The sequence below is a fragment of the Ranitomeya variabilis genome, chromosome 1, assembly GCF_051348905.1.
Source record: "Ranitomeya variabilis isolate aRanVar5 chromosome 1, aRanVar5.hap1, whole genome shotgun sequence".
NCBI lineage: Eukaryota > Metazoa > Chordata > Amphibia > Anura > Dendrobatidae > Ranitomeya > Ranitomeya variabilis.
This window is the reverse complement of record NC_135232.1, coordinates 901,750,437-901,767,790: the sequence shown is the minus strand read 5'-3', so window position 1 is coordinate 901,767,790 and position 17,354 is coordinate 901,750,437. Positions and strand designations below refer to the sequence as shown.

The 17,354-nt window shown below is 45.9% G+C and overlaps 1 protein-coding gene across 1 annotated transcript in view; it reads left to right on the top strand.

The window, feature by feature from the left end:
- Window positions 1-15,354, top strand: part of CFI (complement factor I) — an 87,950-nt gene extending 72,596 nt beyond the window's left edge. Inside the window, exon 13 of the mRNA XM_077278940.1 lies at window positions 15,046-15,354. Coding sequence (XP_077135055.1) covers window positions 15,046-15,260 — 215 coding nt within the window. The 3' untranslated portion in view covers window positions 15,261-15,354. The remainder of the gene's footprint in view (window positions 1-15,045) is intronic.
- The last annotated feature ends 2,000 nt before the right edge of the window (window positions 15,355-17,354 follow it).

The following is a 17,354-nucleotide window of genomic DNA, read 5'->3' as shown; positions in this document are numbered from 1 at the left end:
GGTGCGTTTTGAGTATGCAAGTTTTGTGTGAGGCAACTTTTGCATGTGTTGCAACTTTTGTGCGTGTGGCAATTTTTCTGCGTGTGCAAGTTTTGCGTGTGGTGAGTTTTCCATGAGGTGAGTTTTGCACGTGTGGCGAGTTTTGTGCGAGCCTAGTTTTGCATGTGGCGAGTTTTGCGCGTGGTGAGTTTTGAGCGGCGACTTTTGTGTTTCGACTCTTAAGTGGCGAAGTTGGTGTATGTGTGGTGAAATGTGTGCTGAGGGTGATATATGTGTTCAAGAACGTGGTAGTGGGTGGCACATTTTGTGTGTGTATTCATATCCCCGTGTGTGGTGAGTATCCCATGTCGGGGCCCCACCTTAGCAACTGTACAGTATATACTCTTTGGCGCCATCACTCACTGTTTAAGTCCCCCTTGTTCACATCTGGCAGCTGTCAATTTGCCTCCAACACTTTTCCTTTCACTTTTTCCCCATTATGTAGATAGGGGCAAAATTGTTTGGTGAATTGGAACGCGCGGGGTTAAAATTTTGCCTCACAACATAGCCTATGACGCTCTCAGGGTCCAGATGTGTGACTGTGCAAAATTTTGTGGCTGTAGCTCCGACGGTGCAGATGCCAGTCCCGGACATACACACACACACACATGTTGTGAAATTGGATTTTGGGCTCCCCCGGTGGCCACTGGTGGAATTGAACTGGTGTGCATCATCCCCTCTGTTCACCTGTTTCCATCAGGATGTGGGAGTCGCTATTTAACCTTGCTCCTCTGTCACTTCCATGCCGGTCAACATTGTAATCAGAAGCCGTTCTGTGCATGTTCCTGCTGCTAGACAACTCCCAGCTAAGTTGGACTTTAGTCCTCGTTTGTTTTTGCATTTTGTTCCAGTTCACTGCTGTAGTTTCGTTTCTGTGTCTGGAAAGCTCTTGTGATCTGAAATTGCCACTCTGATGTTATGAGTTAATACTAGAGTCTTAAAGTAATTTCAGGATGGTATTTTGATAGGGTTTTCAGCTGACCATGAAAGTGCCCTTTCTGTCTTCCTGCTATCTAGTAAGCGGACCTCAATTTTGCTAAACCTATTTTCATACTACGTTTGTCATTTCATCTAAAATCACCGCCAATATATGTGGGGGCCTCTGTCTGCCTATCGGGGAAACTTCTCTAGAGGTGAGCCAGGACTATATTTTCCTCTGCCAGGATTAGTTAGTCCTCCGGCCGGCGCTGGGCGTCTAGGGATAAAAAACGTAGGCAACGCTACCCGGCTACTGTTAGTTGTGCGGCAGGTTTAGTTCATGGTCAGTTTAGTTTCCATCCTTCCAAGAACTAGTACTTATGTTTGCTGGGCTATGTTCTCTTGCCATTGAGAACCATAACAGTTTGACCGGCCCAAAAAAGGGTTAAATTAATTGACAGAGAAAGGAGAGAAAAGAGAAGTCTGCTGAAGATTTTTTTTTTTTTTTTTTTCCCCTTCCCTTCAGTTCTGAGTGTGCTTGTAATTGAATCTCTTGCAAGTCTGCCTATATTGCAGCCTTTCTCTCTCTCTCTCTCCTTCTAATCCTGGAATGGCTCTGTGTTCACCTGTTTAAAATGGATATTCAGAGTTTAGCTGCAGGTTTGAATAATCTCACCACGAAAGTTCAAAATGTACAAGATTTTGTTGTTCATGTTCCTATATCTGAACCTAGAATTCCTTTGCCTGAATTTTTCTCGGGGAATAGATCTTGCTTTCAAAATTTCAAAAATAATTGCAAGTTGTTTTTGTCCCTGAAATCTCGCTCTGCTGGAGATCCTGCTCAGCAGGTCAGGATTGTGATTTCCTTGCTCCGGGGCGACCCTCAGGATTGGGCTTTTGCATTGGCTCCAGGGGATCCTGCGTTGCTCAATGTGGATGCGTTTTTTCTGGCCTTGGGGTTGCTTTATGAGGAACCTCAGTTAGAGCTTCAGGCGGAAAAGGCCTTGATGTCCCTATCTCAGGGGCAAGACGAAGCTGAAATATACTGCCAGAAATTCCGTAAATGGGCTGTGCTTACTCAGTGGAATGAGTGTGCCCTGGCGGCGAATTTCAGAGAGGGTCTCTCTGATGCCATTAAGGATGTTATGGTGGGGTTCCCTGTGCCTGCGGGTCTGAATGAGTCCATGACAATGGCTATCCAGATCGATAGGCGTCTGCGGGAGCGCAAACCTGTGCACCATTTGGCGGTGTCTACTGAGAAGACGCCAGAGAATATGCAATGTGATAGAATTCTGTCCAGAAGTGAACGGCAGAATTTAAGACGAAAAAATGGGTTGTGCTTCTATTGCGGTGATTCAACTCATGTTATATCAGCATGCTCTAAGCGTACTAAGAAGCTTGATAAGTCTGTTTCAATTGGCACTTTACAGTCTAAGTTTATTCTATCTGTGACCCTGATTTGTTCTTTATCATCTATTACCGCGGATGCCTATGTCGACTCTGGCGCCGCTTTGAGTCTTATGGATTGGTCCTTTGCCAAACGCTGTGGGTATGATTTGGAGCCTCTTGAAACTCCTATACCCCTGAAGGGGATTGACTCCCCCATTGGCTAGTAATAAACCACAATACTGGACACAAGTAACTATGCGGATTAATCCGGATCATCAGGAGATTATTCGCTTTCTTGTGCTGTATAACCTACATGATGTGTTGGTGCTTGGATTGCCATGGCTGCAATCTCATAACCCAGTCCTTGACTGGAAAGCTATGTCTGTGTTAAGCTGGGGATGTAAGGGGAAGCATGGGGACGTACCTGTGGTTTCCATTTCATCATCTATTCCCTCTGAGATTCCTGAATTCTTGACTGAATATCGTGACGTTTTTGAAGAACCTAAGCTTGGTTCATTACCTCCGCACCGGGAGTGTGATTGTGCCATAGATTTGATTCCGGGTAGTAAATACCCTAAGGGTCGTTTATTTAATCTGTCTGTGCCTGAACATGCTGCTATGCGAGAATATATAAAGGAGTCCTTGGAAAAGGGACATATTCGTCCTTCGTCATCTCCCTTAGGAGCCGGTTTTTTCTTTGTGGCTAAGAAAGATGGCTCTTTGAGACCGTGTATTGATTATCGGCTTTTGAATAAAATCACGGTTAAATATCAATATCCGTTGCCACTGCTGACTGATTTGTTTGCTCGCATAAAGGGGGCCAAGTGGTTCTCTAAGATAGATCTCCGTGGGGCGTATAATTTGGTGCGAATTAAGCAGGGGGATGAGTGGAAGACCGCATTTAATACGCCCGAGGGCCACTTTGAGTATTTGGTGATGCCTTTTGGTCTTTCAAATGCCCCTTCAGTCTTTCAGTCCTTTATGCATGACATTTTCCGTGATTATTTGGATAAATTTATGATTGTGTATCTGGATGATATTTTGATTTTTTCGGATGACTGGGACTCTCATGTCCAGCAGGTCAGGAGGGTTTTTCAGGTTTTGCGGTCTAATTCCTTGTGTGTGAAGGGTTCTAAGTGCGTTTTTGGGGTTCAAAAGATTTCCTTTTTGGGATATATTTTTTCCCCCTCTTCCATCGAGATGGATCCTGTCAAGGTTCAGGCTATTTGTGATTGGACGCAACCCTCTTCTCTTAAGAGTCTTCAGAAATTTTTGGGCTTTGCTAACTTTTATCGTCGATTTATTGCTGGTTTTTCTGATGTTGTTAAACCATTGACTGATTTGACTAAGAAGGGTGCTGATGTTGCTGATTGGTCCCCTGCTGCTGTGGAGGCCTTTCGGGAGCTTAAGCGCTGCTTTTCTTCCGCCCCTGTGTTGCGTCAGCCTGATGTTGCTCTTCCTTTTCAGGTTGAGGTCGACGCTTCTGAAATCGGAGCTGGGGCAGTTTTGTCGCAGAGAAGTTCCGATTGTTCTGTGATGAGACCTTGTGCCTTTTTCTTGCGTAAATTTTCGCCCGCCGAGCGGAATTATGATGTTGGGAATCGGGAGCTTTTGGCCATGAAGTGGGCTTTTGAGGAGTGGCGTCATTGGCTTGAGGGGGCTAGACATCAGGTGGTGGTATTGACTGACCACAAAAATCTAATTTATCTTGAGTCCGCCAGACGCCTGAATCCTAGACAGGCGCGCTGGTCGTTGTTTTTCTCTCGGTTTAATTTTGTGGTGTCCTACCTGCCGGGTTCTAAGAATGTTAAGGCGGATGCCCTTTCTAGGAGTTTTGAGCCTGACTCCCCTGGTAACTCTGAACCTACAGGTATCCTTAAGGATGGAGTGATATTGATTGCCGTTTCTCCAGACCTGCGGCGGGCCTTGCAGGAGTTTCAGGCGGATAGACCTGATCGTTGCCCACCTGGTAGACTGTTTGTTCCTGATGATTGGACCAGTAAAGTCATTTCTGAGGTTCATTCTTCTGCGTTGACAGGTCATCCTGGAATCTTTGGTACCAGGGATTTGGTGGCAAGGTCCTTCTGGTGGCCTTCCCTGTCTCGAGATGTGCGAGGCTTTGTGCAGTCTTGTGACGTTTGTGCTCGGGCCAAGCCTTGTTGTTCTCGGGCTAGTGGATTGTTGTTGCCCTTGCCTATCCCGAAGAGGCCCTGGACGCACATCTCGATGGATTTTATTTCGGATCTTCCTGTTTCTCAGAAGATGTCTGTCATCTGGGTGGTGTGTGACCGTTTCTCTAAGATGGTCCATTTGGTTCCCCTGCCTAAGTTGCCTTCTTCTTCCGAGTTGGTTCCTCTGTTTTTTCAAAATGTGGTCCGTTTGCATGGTATTCCGGAGAATATCGTTTCTGACAGAGGAACCCAATTCGTGTCTAGATTTTGGCGAGCATTCTGTGCTAGGATGGGCATAGATTTGTCTTTCTCGTCTGCTTTCCATCCTCAGACTAATGGCCAGACCGAGCGGACGAATCAGACCTTGGAGACATATTTGAGGTGTTTTGTGTCTGCAGATCAGGATGATTGGGTTGCTTTTTTGCCTTTAGCGGAGTTTGCCCTCAATAATCGGGCCAGCTCTGCCACCTTGGTGTCTCCTTTTTTCTGTAATTCGGGGTTTCATCCTCGATTTTCTTCTGGTCAGGTGGAATCTTCGGATTGTCCTGGAGTGGATGCTGTGGTGGAGAGGTTGCATCAGATTTGGGGGCAGGTAGTGGACAATTTGAAGTTGTCCCAAGAGAAGACTCAGCTTTTTGCCAACCGCCGGCGTCGGGTTGGTCCTCGGCTTTGTGTTGGGGACTTGGTGTGGTTGTCTTCTCGTTTTGTCCCTATGAGGGTTTCTTCTCCTAAGTTTAAGCCTCGGTTCATCGGCCCGTACAAGATATTGGAGATTCTTAACCCTGTGTCCTTCCGTTTGGACCTCCCTGCATCTTTTTCTATTCATAATGTTTTTCATCGGTCATTGTTGCGCAGGTATGAGGTACCGGTTGTGCCTTCCGTTGAGCCTCCTGCTCCGGTGTTGGTTGAGGGCGAGTTGGAGTACGTTGTGGAAAAAATCTTGGACTCCCGTGTTTCCAGACGGAAACTCCAGTATCTGGTCAAATGGAAGGGATACGGTCAGGAGGATAATTCTTGGGTGACTGCCTCTGATGTTCATGCCTCCGATCTGGTCCGTGCCTTTCATAGGGCTCATCCTGATCGCCCTGGTGGTTCTGGTGAGGGTTCGGTGCCCCCTCCTTGAGGGGGGGGTACTGTTGTGAAATTGGATTTTGGGCTCCCCCGGTGGCCACTGGTGGAATTGAACTGGTGTGCATCATCCCCTCTGTTCACCTGTTTCCATCAGGATGTGGGAGTCGCTATTTAACCTTGCTCCTCTGTCACTTCCATGCCGGTCAACATTGTAATCAGAAGCCGTTCTGTGCATGTTCCTGCTGCTAGACAACTCCCAGCTAAGTTGGACTTTAGTCCTCGTTTGTTTTTGCATTTTGTTCCAGTTCACTGCTGTAGTTTCGTTTCTGTGTCTGGAAAGCTCTTGTGATCTGAAATTGCCACTCTGATGTTATGAGTTAATACTAGAGTCTTAAAGTAATTTCAGGATGGTATTTTGATAGGGTTTTCAGCTGACCATGAAAGTGCCCTTTCTGTCTTCCTGCTATCTAGTAAGCGGACCTCAATTTTGCTAAACCTATTTTCATACTACGTTTGTCATTTCATCTAAAATCACCGCCAATATATGTGGGGGCCTCTGTCTGCCTATCGGGGAAACTTCTCTAGAGGTGAGCCAGGACTATATTTTCCTCTGCCAGGATTAGTTAGTCCTCCGGCCGGCGCTGGGCGTCTAGGGATAAAAAACGTAGGCAACGCTACCCGGCTACTGTTAGTTGTGCGGCAGGTTTAGTTCATGGTCAGTTTAGTTTCCATCCTTCCAAGAGCTAGTACTTATGTTTGCTGGGCTATGTTCTCTTGCCATTGAGAACCATAACACACACACATACACACATTCAGCTTTATATATTAGATTATCAAGACACACTCAATAAAGGAGTGGTTCTGCAGGTGGGGACCACAGACCACATCTCAGTACCAATGCTTTCTGGCTGATGTTTTGGTCACTTTTGAATGTTGGTTGTGCTTTCACACACGTGGTAGCATGAGATGGACTCTACAACCCACACAAGTGGCTCAGGTAGTGCAGCTCATCCAGGATGGCACATCAATGCGAGCTGTGGCAAGGTTTGCTGTCTGTCAGCGTAGTGTCCAGACGCTGGAGGTGCTACCAGGAGACAGGTCAGTACACCAGGAGACATGAAGGGGGCCGTAGGAGGGCAACAACCCAGCAGCAGGACCGCTACCTCAGCCTTTGTGCAAGGAGGAACAGGAGGAGCACTGCCAGAGCCCTGCAAAATGACCTCCAGCAGGCCACAAATGTGTATGTGTCTGCACAAATGTTAGAAACCGACTCCATGAGGATGGTCTGAGTGCCCGACGTCCACAGATGGGGGTTGTGCTCACAGCCCAACACCGTGCAGGACACTTGGCATTTGCCACAGAACACCAGGATTGGCAAATTCGCCTCTGGCACCCTGTGCTCTTCACAGATGAAAGCAGGTTCACACTGAGCACACGTGACAGAGTCTGGAGACGCCGTGGAGAGCGATCTGCTGCCTGCAACATCCTTCAGCATGAACAGTTTGGCAGTGGGTCAGTAATGGTGTGGGGTGGCATTTCTTTGGAGCCCTCCATGTGCTCGCAAGAGGTAGCCTGACTGCCATTAGGTACCGAGATGAGATCCTCAAACCCCTTGTGAGACCATATGCTGGTGCGGTTGGCCCTGGGTTCCTCCTAATGCAGGACAATGCCAGACCTCATGTGGCTGGAGTGTGTCAGCAGTTCCTGCAAGATGAAGGCATTGAAGCTATGGACTGGCCCGCCCATTCCCCAGACCTGAATCCGATTGAACACATCTGGGACATTATGTGTCGCACCATCCACCAACATCACGTTGCACCACAGACTGTCCAGGAGTTGGCGGATGCTTTAGTCTAGGTCTGGGAGGAGATCCGCCACCTCATCAGGAGCATGCCCAGGTGTTGTAGGGAGGTCATACAGGCATGTGGAGGCCACACACACTACTGAGCACTTCCACTGAAGTTGGTTCAGCAGCCTGTAACTTCAGTTTCCACTTTGATTTTGAGCATCATTCCAACTCCAGACTCCAGGTTTTATTGTTCTCAACATGTTCTACTATGTAATGAATAGATTTACAACTGGAATATTTAATTCAGTGATATCTAGGATGTGGGATTTTAGTGTTCCCTTTATTTTTTTTGAGCAGTGTATATTGTTTCTTGTACTTGCTTTTCACTTTAGCACATGTACAGCACTCTGGACTTAGTGGTGCTTTAAAATAAATAACATATTTACAAAACTATATGTGACAGAAACCTTGTGAAATGTACACAAAAAAAACTGTGGTACATACCGTTTACCACATTTACTGTATGTATGAGATTCTATTTGCTCCTCCCTCAACAAAGGGCCAGGTTTAGCGGGAAAGGGTGTGGTTTCATTCAGGGGAGGCGTGGCTTTGGTTTTGGAACAATTTTTTGTCACAAAGTAGGAGAATTAAGTGTTATAGAAGTTTCTATAGATGCGCCAAATTTAACATACGGCATGAGTCACTGCAATAACTTTGACACGAATTAAGACCACATTTACACTCTGACAAATTTGTATGCCAGTATTGATTACATTTCTGTTGGGGTAAGATATGCCAATCTCATTACGGGGTGTATGTCTTAGTGAATTTGGCACATATTTCAGTTTCCTCAGAAATCTACTTAGTACAGTTCTGTTGCATTGATGAATTTGTCAACTTCCCTCCTGCTAATCTCCCACATTTCAAAAAGTTGCTAAACTTGACGTAAAAATGCTAAAAGTTAGTGTTTTTGTGCAAACAGGAGCTATGCAAAAAATGTGCAACGTTTCAATTTTGACAGTGTTATGTCAGAATGCTGGCACAACCTGTCTCATGTATTGTCCACTTATACTGTTGATTGAGCAGAGGATTAAATGATTAAAACACAGGTTATACTGAATCTTTTCTCACCAAACTATATATAAATCTGCTCAGCTCCCCCTGCTCTATAACATGATGCTTGCTGATTAGCCTACATTTTCATAGTGAAAGGTTTAAAGCAAACCTGTCAGCAGTTTTGGCCGATACGAGTTATGGCCACCGCCTTTCAGGGCTTATCTAGAGCATTCTATAATGCTGTAGATAAGCCCCCGAACTGACCTACAAGAGAAGAAAAATAACTTTTATTATACTCACCTGCGGAGCGGTCCAGTCCGATGGGTGTCGCAGGTCCTAGTTCGGTGCCTCCCATCTTCTTGCGACGCCACCCTCCTGCTTGATCATGGCTGGCTCACTGGCATCCCGCTTCTGCGCAGGCACACTTATCTGATCTGTTGAGGGCAGAACAAAGTACTGCAGTGCGCTGGTCAGAGAAGCCCAGCGCCTGCGCACTGCGGTACTTTGCTCTCCCCTCAACAGAGCAGATAAGTGCGCCTGCGCAGGAGCACGATGCCGGGGAGCAATGAAGCAAGCAGGAGGCTGGCACCGGATCAGGACCTGCGACACCCATAGGACCAGACCGCCCTGCAGGTGAGTATAATAAAAGTTATTTTTCTTCTCTTGCAGGTCGGATCAGAGGCTTATATACAGCATTATGAATAAGCCCTGAAATGTGATGGCCGTATCTTATATCGGCCAAACCTGGTGACAGGTCCCCTTTAATGCTTTTGGAGCATTTTTCCTTGTTGGACAGGAAATTAAATCAACATCTGCACAGCTAGAGATTTATGCCAAAATTTGTGTCACTTTCTCCTATTTAATAAATCTGGCCTAAAGTAAGTTTCCTTTGGCGACCATACTAATCTAGCAAATAATAAGAAGTTGCAGATTTTACAGATACAGTAAACCCAGACACCCACAACTACACCTGTAGCGCTTATAAGGAAAACATCCAAAAAGTGTATCGCTCTTAGCGGACAGTAGAAGATGGAATGAAAGGTCAACTGGTGTGAGATTTACCATAAAATGATGGCAGTTTTTGTGGTGCCACTTTCCACACACTACATTAGTTGTGTAGATTGGTATACTGCTCTAGTGTATACCCATTGCTGTAACTAAACAATTCATCACCTGGGGAACTACCACCACATGCACACTCCAGATGTTTCATACCATACATAGTGTGAGGCCACACACATACATAGTACTGCTACACTGCACACAACTGTAGTACCGTTATGATACAATACAATACATTTATTACATTCATGTATACTTTTTACTAAAACATAAATATACCGTACATACATTATAAGTGTGTGCAAATAACTCATATACTATAAACACATTGCATACACATTATATACATATACATACATGCTACACTTATCTGCCTTTTCTGCAAAGCTGTCATATCCAACCTGTGGCGATTGATTGTGGCAAGAGGACAGAGCCTGCTTCCTTCCTGACCTACTGTCTACACTCTTTTCTCAGCCAAAAATAGCTGCTGCCTGCTGTAGCACAGCACAGGTTGCCAGCACTTGGGGCAAGGCAAGTATTTTACACCCTCATGCGGTACGTTCCCACGTTCAGGACTTGCTGCGAGTTTGACGCTGTGTATTCATGCAGCGTAAAAAACGTAGCAGCCAGATGTTACAGCATAGTGGATGGGATTTCTAGAAATCCAATGCCCACTGTGTGTCTAGGTGCACATGTGGGTCACCCGCAGACACTGACATACAGCACGTCTTTCCGATCAGCAGCATGTTAACTTGTCTTGCAGAGATGCTAGTCAATATCTATCTGAGAATAACCCTCCGTCAAATTCCACCGCACCCAACAGCACCACAAAAACTGGCTGGTGACTACCTCATGCACCCTTTATCCATCCCCATTCCCTGGGGATGGCTGGACCATCATTGTAAATAAGCCCCTGTATTTTGTGTCTCCCTCACCTCATTGTAGATTGTAAGCTCTTAAGGGCAGGGTCGTCATTATTTTGCTTTCTATATTGTATATTGTACAGGGGCGTAACTACCGCGGTTGCAGCGGTCGCCAGTGCGACCGGGCCCGGCGGGTCAGGTGCCTGGCAGGTCAGAGGCACCCAACACCATGTTGCAGTGCAGGAGATTCCTCCTGCACGGCAACAGTCTGAGGCGTATCTAGGGGGAGGGGGAAGCCGGGGCACGTGAGAGACAGGAAGCAGCTCCAGTCATCACGGTGAGACAGCTTCTCCTGCTCTGCACTCTGCAGCCCCGGGACAGAAGGCGAGAGCAGGGGGGAGGTGCGGGACAGAGCCGCTTTAGTCAGGAGAAGCTGAGGAGCTGCAGCCGGTTTACATCAGCCACCCCTGTACCAGAGAGGAGATTGTGAGTTGTGTATATGAGCTGGTATCTGGTGCGTGTGTGTGTCTGATATCTGTAGTGTGTGTGTGATATCTGTAGTATGTGTGTGTGTGTGTGTGTGTGTGTGATATCTGTATGTGTGTGTGTGTGTGTGTGATATCTGTAGTGTGTGTGATATCTGTAGTATGTGTGTGTGTGTGATATCTGTAGTGTGTGTGTGATATCTGTAGTATCTGTATGTGTGTGTGATATCTGTATGTGTGTGTGTGATATCTGTGTGTGTGTGATATCTGTAGTGTGTGTGTGATATCTGTAGTATCTGTATGTGTGTGTGATATCTGTATGTGTGTGTGTTATCTGTAGTATGTGTGTGTGATATCTGTAGTATGTGTGTGTGATATCTGTATGTGTGTGTGTGATATCTGTAGTATGTGTGTGTGATATCTGTAGTGTGTGTGTGTGATATCTGTAGTATGTGTGTGTGTGTGATATCTGTATGTGTGTGTGTGTGTGTTTGTGATATCTGTAGTGTGTGTGAGATCTGTAGTGTGTGTGTGTGTGTGTGTGTGTGATATCTGTAGTGTGTGTGATATCTGTAGTATCTGTATGTGTGTGTGATATCTGTATGTGTGTGTGATATCTGTAGTATGTGTGTGTGATATCTGTATGTGTGTGTGTGATATCTGTAGTATGTGTGTGTGATATCTGTAGTGTGTGTGTGATATCTGTAGTATGTGTGTGTGATATCTGTAGTGTGTGTGTGTGTGTGATATCTGTAGTGTGTGTGTGTGTGTGATATCTGTAGTACGTGTGTGTGTGTGATATCTGTAGTATGTGTGTGTGTGTGATATCTGTAGTACGTGTGTGTGTGTGATATCTGTAGTGTGTGTGTGTGTGATATCTGTAGTGTGTGTGTGTGTGATATCTGTAGTGTGTGTGTGTGTGTGATATCTGTAGTGTGTGTGTGTGATATCTGTAGTATGTGTGTGTGTGATATCTGTAGTGTGTGTGTGTGTGATATCTGTAGTGTGTGTGTGTGTGTGTGATATCTGTAGTGTGTGTGTGTGATATCTGTAGTATGTGTGTGTGTGATATCTGTAGTGTGTGTGTGTGTGATATCTGTAGTGTGTGTGTGTGTGTGTGATATCTGTAGTGTGTGTGTGTGATATCTGTAGTATGTGTGTGTGTGTGTGATATCTGTAGTGTGTGTGTGATATCTGTAGTGTGTGCGTGTGATATATAGTGTGTGTGATATCTGTAGTATGTGTATGTGTGATATCTGTAGTATGTGTGTGTGTGATATCTGTAGTGTGTGTGTGATATCTGTAGTGTGTGTGTGTGAGACAGGGGCGTAACTACCACGGTCGCAGCGGTCGCCGCTGCAAGCGGCTCTGGCAGGTCAGGGGCCCGTGTGTCCCCTTGAGCCTGTCTCCCTTGTCCCCTTATGCTTGTGTCCCTTGTCCCCGTGTGCCAGTCTCCCTTGCCCATTAGTCCCTGTGTGTCCCCATGTGCCAGTCTCCTTTGCCCATTAGTCCCTGTGTGTCCCCATGTGCCTGTCTCCTTTGTCCCCTTGTGCTTGTGTCAGTCTCCCTTGCCCACTAGTCCCTGTGTGTCAGTCTCCCTTTCCCACTTGTCCCTGTGTGTCCCCTTGGGCTTGTATCCCTTGTCCCCGTGTGTCCCCTTGTGTCAGTCTCCATTGCCCACTAGTGCCCTTTTATCAGTCTCCCTTGCCCACTAGTCCCCGTGTGTCCCCTTGTGTCAGTCTCCCTTGCCCACTAGTCCCTGTGTCCCCTAGTGCCAGTCTCCCTTGTCCACTAGTCCCCGTGTGCCCCTTGTGTCAGTCTCCCTTGCCCACTTGTCCCCGTGTGCCCCTTGTGTAAGGCTCCCTTGCCCACTAGTCCCCTTGTGTCAGTCTCCCTTGTCCCCTTGTATCAGTCTCCCTTGCCCACTAGTCCCCTTGTAACCTTCTCCCATGCCTCCTAGCCCCCTTGTGTCCCCTTGTGCCTGTCTTCCTTGCTCCCTAGCCCCCCTATGTTACCCTTGTGCCTGTCTCCCCTAACCCCCTTGTGCCCTCTCCCCTGCCCCCTCGTCACCATTTGCTCGTGTCTCTCTCACTGCCCCTGTATGGAGGGGCTGCATTATACTATGAGGGGGGCTGCATTGTGTTCTACGGGGGTTACGTTGAATTGTATGGCAGGGCTGCAGGGGGGGGGGGGGAGCCCATTTGGAAGTTCGCACCGGGGCCCATAACTTTGTAGTTACGCCACTGATATTGTATTACCGTACTTTGAATGTTACTTATGACTTGTATATGAACTGCTGAATTGTAAAGCGCTGCGGAATTTGTTGGCGCTATATAAAGATTATTATTATTATTAGTCCTAACCCTAGTTAAGGTTAGAAAATCTACTATATAATTGTCTAAGGGGTACTTCCGTCTGTCCTTCTGTCACCGTTATTCGTTCGCTGATTGGTCTCGGCAGCTGCCTGTCATGGCTGCCGCGACCAATCAGCGACGCGCACAGTCCGGAAAAAAATGGCCGCTCCCTACTCCCCGCACTCACTGCTCGCCGCCCGCATACACCCCTCCGCTCACACAGGGTTAATGCCGGCGGTAACGGACCGCGTTATGCCACGGGTAACGCACTCCGTTACCGCCGCTATTAACCCTGTGTGACCAAGATTTACTATTGACGCAGCCTATGCAGCGTCAATAGTAAAAGGATCTAATGTTAAAAAAAATAAAAAATCATTATATACTCACCTTCCGATGCCTTGCCCGCTCCTCGCCACCCTCCGGTAACCGCTCTGTGCAAGCGGTAGATTCCGGTACCACTTAGCGCATGGCAGAAGGACCTGCCATGACGTCACGGTCATGTGACCGCGGCGTCATCACAGGCCCTGTGCGCCTGCGCGAACAGGACCTGCCGTGACGTCACGGTCATGTGACCGCGGCGTCAGCACACCCAGGGACCAGAAGCTGCAGCCTGTACCGCGGACAGGCCACAGAACTACAAGTATGGTGAGTATGTACACACTACAAGGGGACTTCGGATCGGAAGGTGAGTATGTTTATTTTTTATTTTTTAACCTGTCACGTGGCTGGGCAATCTACTACATGGCTGGGTTATATACTACGTCGCAGGGCAATATACTATGTCACTGGGCAATATACTAAGTGGCTCTGTGCTGTATACTACGTCGCTGGGCCACGTCACTGGCCAATATACTATGTCGCTGGGCCACGTCACTGGGCAATATACTATGTCGCTGGGCCACGTCACTGGGCAATATATTACGTCACTGGGCAATAACTACGTCACTGGACAATATACTACGTGGCTCTGCTGTATACTACGTCACTGGGCAATATACTACGTCACTGGGCAATATATTACGTAACTGTGCAATATACTACGTCACTCAGCAATATACTACGTGGCTCTGTGCAATATACTACGTCACTGGGCAATATACTACGTCACTCAGCAATATACTACGTGGCTCTGTGCAATATACTACGTCACTGGGCAATATACTACGTCACTCAGCAATATACTACGTGGCTCTGTGCAATATACTACGTCACTCAGCAATATACTACGTGGCTCTGTGCAATATACTACGTCACTCAGCAATATACTACGTGGCTCTGTGCAATATACTACATGTCTGACCAATATACTACGTGAGCATACATATACTAGAATACCCGATGCGTTAGAATCGGGCCACCATCTAGTATATGTAAAAACTTGATGACATTGGTAGTTTTTCTTTTACAAGGGACACTTTTTTGTAAGTTTGGGACAGCTTCTCCAACAGGTCTTGGTCTCTCCTCTTATACAATTACAAGTGAAAGAGCACAGTACGGCCTTAGTCATCTCATTTGCTGCCTATGCAGTTCACAGAAGTTTAAATGTGTTTATCATCTGCAGCTGCATTCTGCATAGACAGCAACCAAGATGACAAAGCTCACTTCATCATACTGACATCTATATCACCACGGTCGCTATGTGTGTGACTTCTATACTTTATATAGGAACCTGTGGCACTAGAGTTGTAATGTAAATGATTGCAACTCATACAATTCCCAATTCTGTATAAAAAATCCACTCTAAGATTATCACACACTACATTGAAATGTTTTACGTCTAAAGCTATGAACTCATTCAAATAAAATGAAGCATTATAACATAAAGTGTTTTTTACTTTTCTGTTTCAGGGACTTATGATGGATCAATAGATTCCTGCAAAGGCGACTCAGGAGGACCCCTCATATGTTATGCTGGGAAGGTGGCATATGTATGGGGGATAGTAAGCTGGGGGGAGAACTGTGGTGAACCTGGCTACCCTGGAGTGTACACAAAAGTCGCGCACTACTTTGAATGGATAAGTCGTCATGTTGGAAGACAACTTATTGCAAAACTTGATGTTTGATAACTTCTACAAGATCATCCACAAGTTCTTATGCGTTGAACTCATTATATTGTACACACATTATCAACAGTAATAAAGATATACTCCAAATGTTCCTCAGTGTTTCAATTTTTTAAGTAATTATAATTTCAGACTTTTTTAAGCAACAGGTAGAGGAATTTGTACTGGATTTGGAGCAACACTTATCAATCTACTATCAGATGACAAGATTTAAAGGGAACCTGTAAAGTCCAGAAACGTAGTTTTTATCCTCCTGAAGGCCCCTTGCTTCCTTTCACCATGGCAGTGCAAGTGCGGGGGCAGTGACAGTCGCCGTTCACTATAAAGTGAGCGCAGCTGTACTCACACTCCAGCACTTTCAGGGTATGTGCACACGTCAGGATTTTGTCAGGATTTTGTCAGGATTTTTCATCAGTATTTGTAAGCCAAAACCAGGAGTGGAACAATTAGAGGAAAAGTATAATAGAAACATATGCTCCACTTCTCTGCATTTATCACCCACTCCTGGTTTTGGCTACAAAACCTGATGAAAAATCCTGACAAAATCCTGATGTGTGCACATACCCTAACTGACACCCAGCTCTGCAGCTTGTGCAAGTTTGTGCAAAGGAGGTTATCAATCAATGTGATGGGCAATGATTACAGCCTGCTCATTGTGTAGTAAGTGATGACTGTAATGCTTTCCTGCACTGCACCGATGACTGGAAGCTAGAGACCGCCGGGAGGATATAAGTTAACCCCTTCTCTACCCAGTGATTTTTCCTTTTTGGTTTTTCATTCCCTTTTTGCCAAGAGCCACAACTTTTTGATTTTTCCGTCCACTTAACCATAGGTCATCAGCAGGCCCATTGCTTCATCACAACCCATCAGCACACTGTGATCACTTGACAGGGGCACCGATGGGAGGGATGAATGATGCACTTCCGGCCAGCGCGTGATAAGTCCCGCCGTCAGATTTGACTGGTAAAAAGCCAGGGGCAGAGAACCACTCTTCCTGCTGTTAGAGGCACTAGATGGCTGATCAAGTCAGCCATCAAGTGCGGGGGAAAGATGTGGGCTCGAAGAGCAAGCCCACATCAAAGGCAGTGACACTACCTCTGACGTACATGTACGTCAAAGGTAGTGAAGGGGTTAGTTTTTTATGTCATTATTATATAATATTACGAATATTGACCATTACTAGTTGCCTCATATTGTGAATTATGACCATTAGAGGGACAGTTATATGAAAAAGTTTGGGCACTCCTATTAATCTTAAGCTTAATGTTTTATAAAAATTGTTTTTTTTGCAACAGCTATTTCAGTTTCATATATCTAATAACTGTTGGACACAGTAATGTTTCTGCCTTGAAATGAGGTTTATTGTACTAACAGAAAATGTGCAATCTGCATTCAAACAAAATTTGACAGGTGCATAAGTATGGGAACCCTTATCATTTTCTTGTTTTAAATACTCCTACCTACTTTTTACTCACTTACTAAAGCACTTTTTTTGGTTTTGTAACCTCATTGAGCTTTGAACTTCATAGCCAGGTGTATGCAATCATGAGAAAAGCTATTTAAAATGGCCACTTGCAAGTTGTTCTCCTGTTTGAATCTCCTCTGAAGAGTGGCATCATGGGCTCCTCAAAACAACTGTCAAATGATCTGAAAACAAAGATTATTCAACATAGTTGTTCAGGGGAAGGATACAAAAAGCTGTCTCAGAGATTTAACCTGTCAATTTCCACTGTGAGGAACATAGTAAGGAAATGGAAGAACTCAGGTACAGTTCTTGTTAAGGCAAGAAGTGGCAGGCCAAGAAAAACATCAGAACGGCAGAGAAGAAGAATGGTGAGATCAGTCAAGGACAATCCTCAGACCACCTCCAGAGAGCTGCAGCATCAACTTGCTGCAGATGGTGTCACTGTGCATCGGTCAACTATACAACGCACTTTGCACAAGGAGAAGCTGTATGGGAGAGTGATGCGAAAGAAGCCGTTTCTGCAAGCACGCCACAAACAGAGTCGGCTGAGGTATGCAAAAGCACATTTGGAGAAACCAATTTCTTTTTGGAAGAAGGTCCTGTGGACTGATGAAACCAAGATTGAGTTG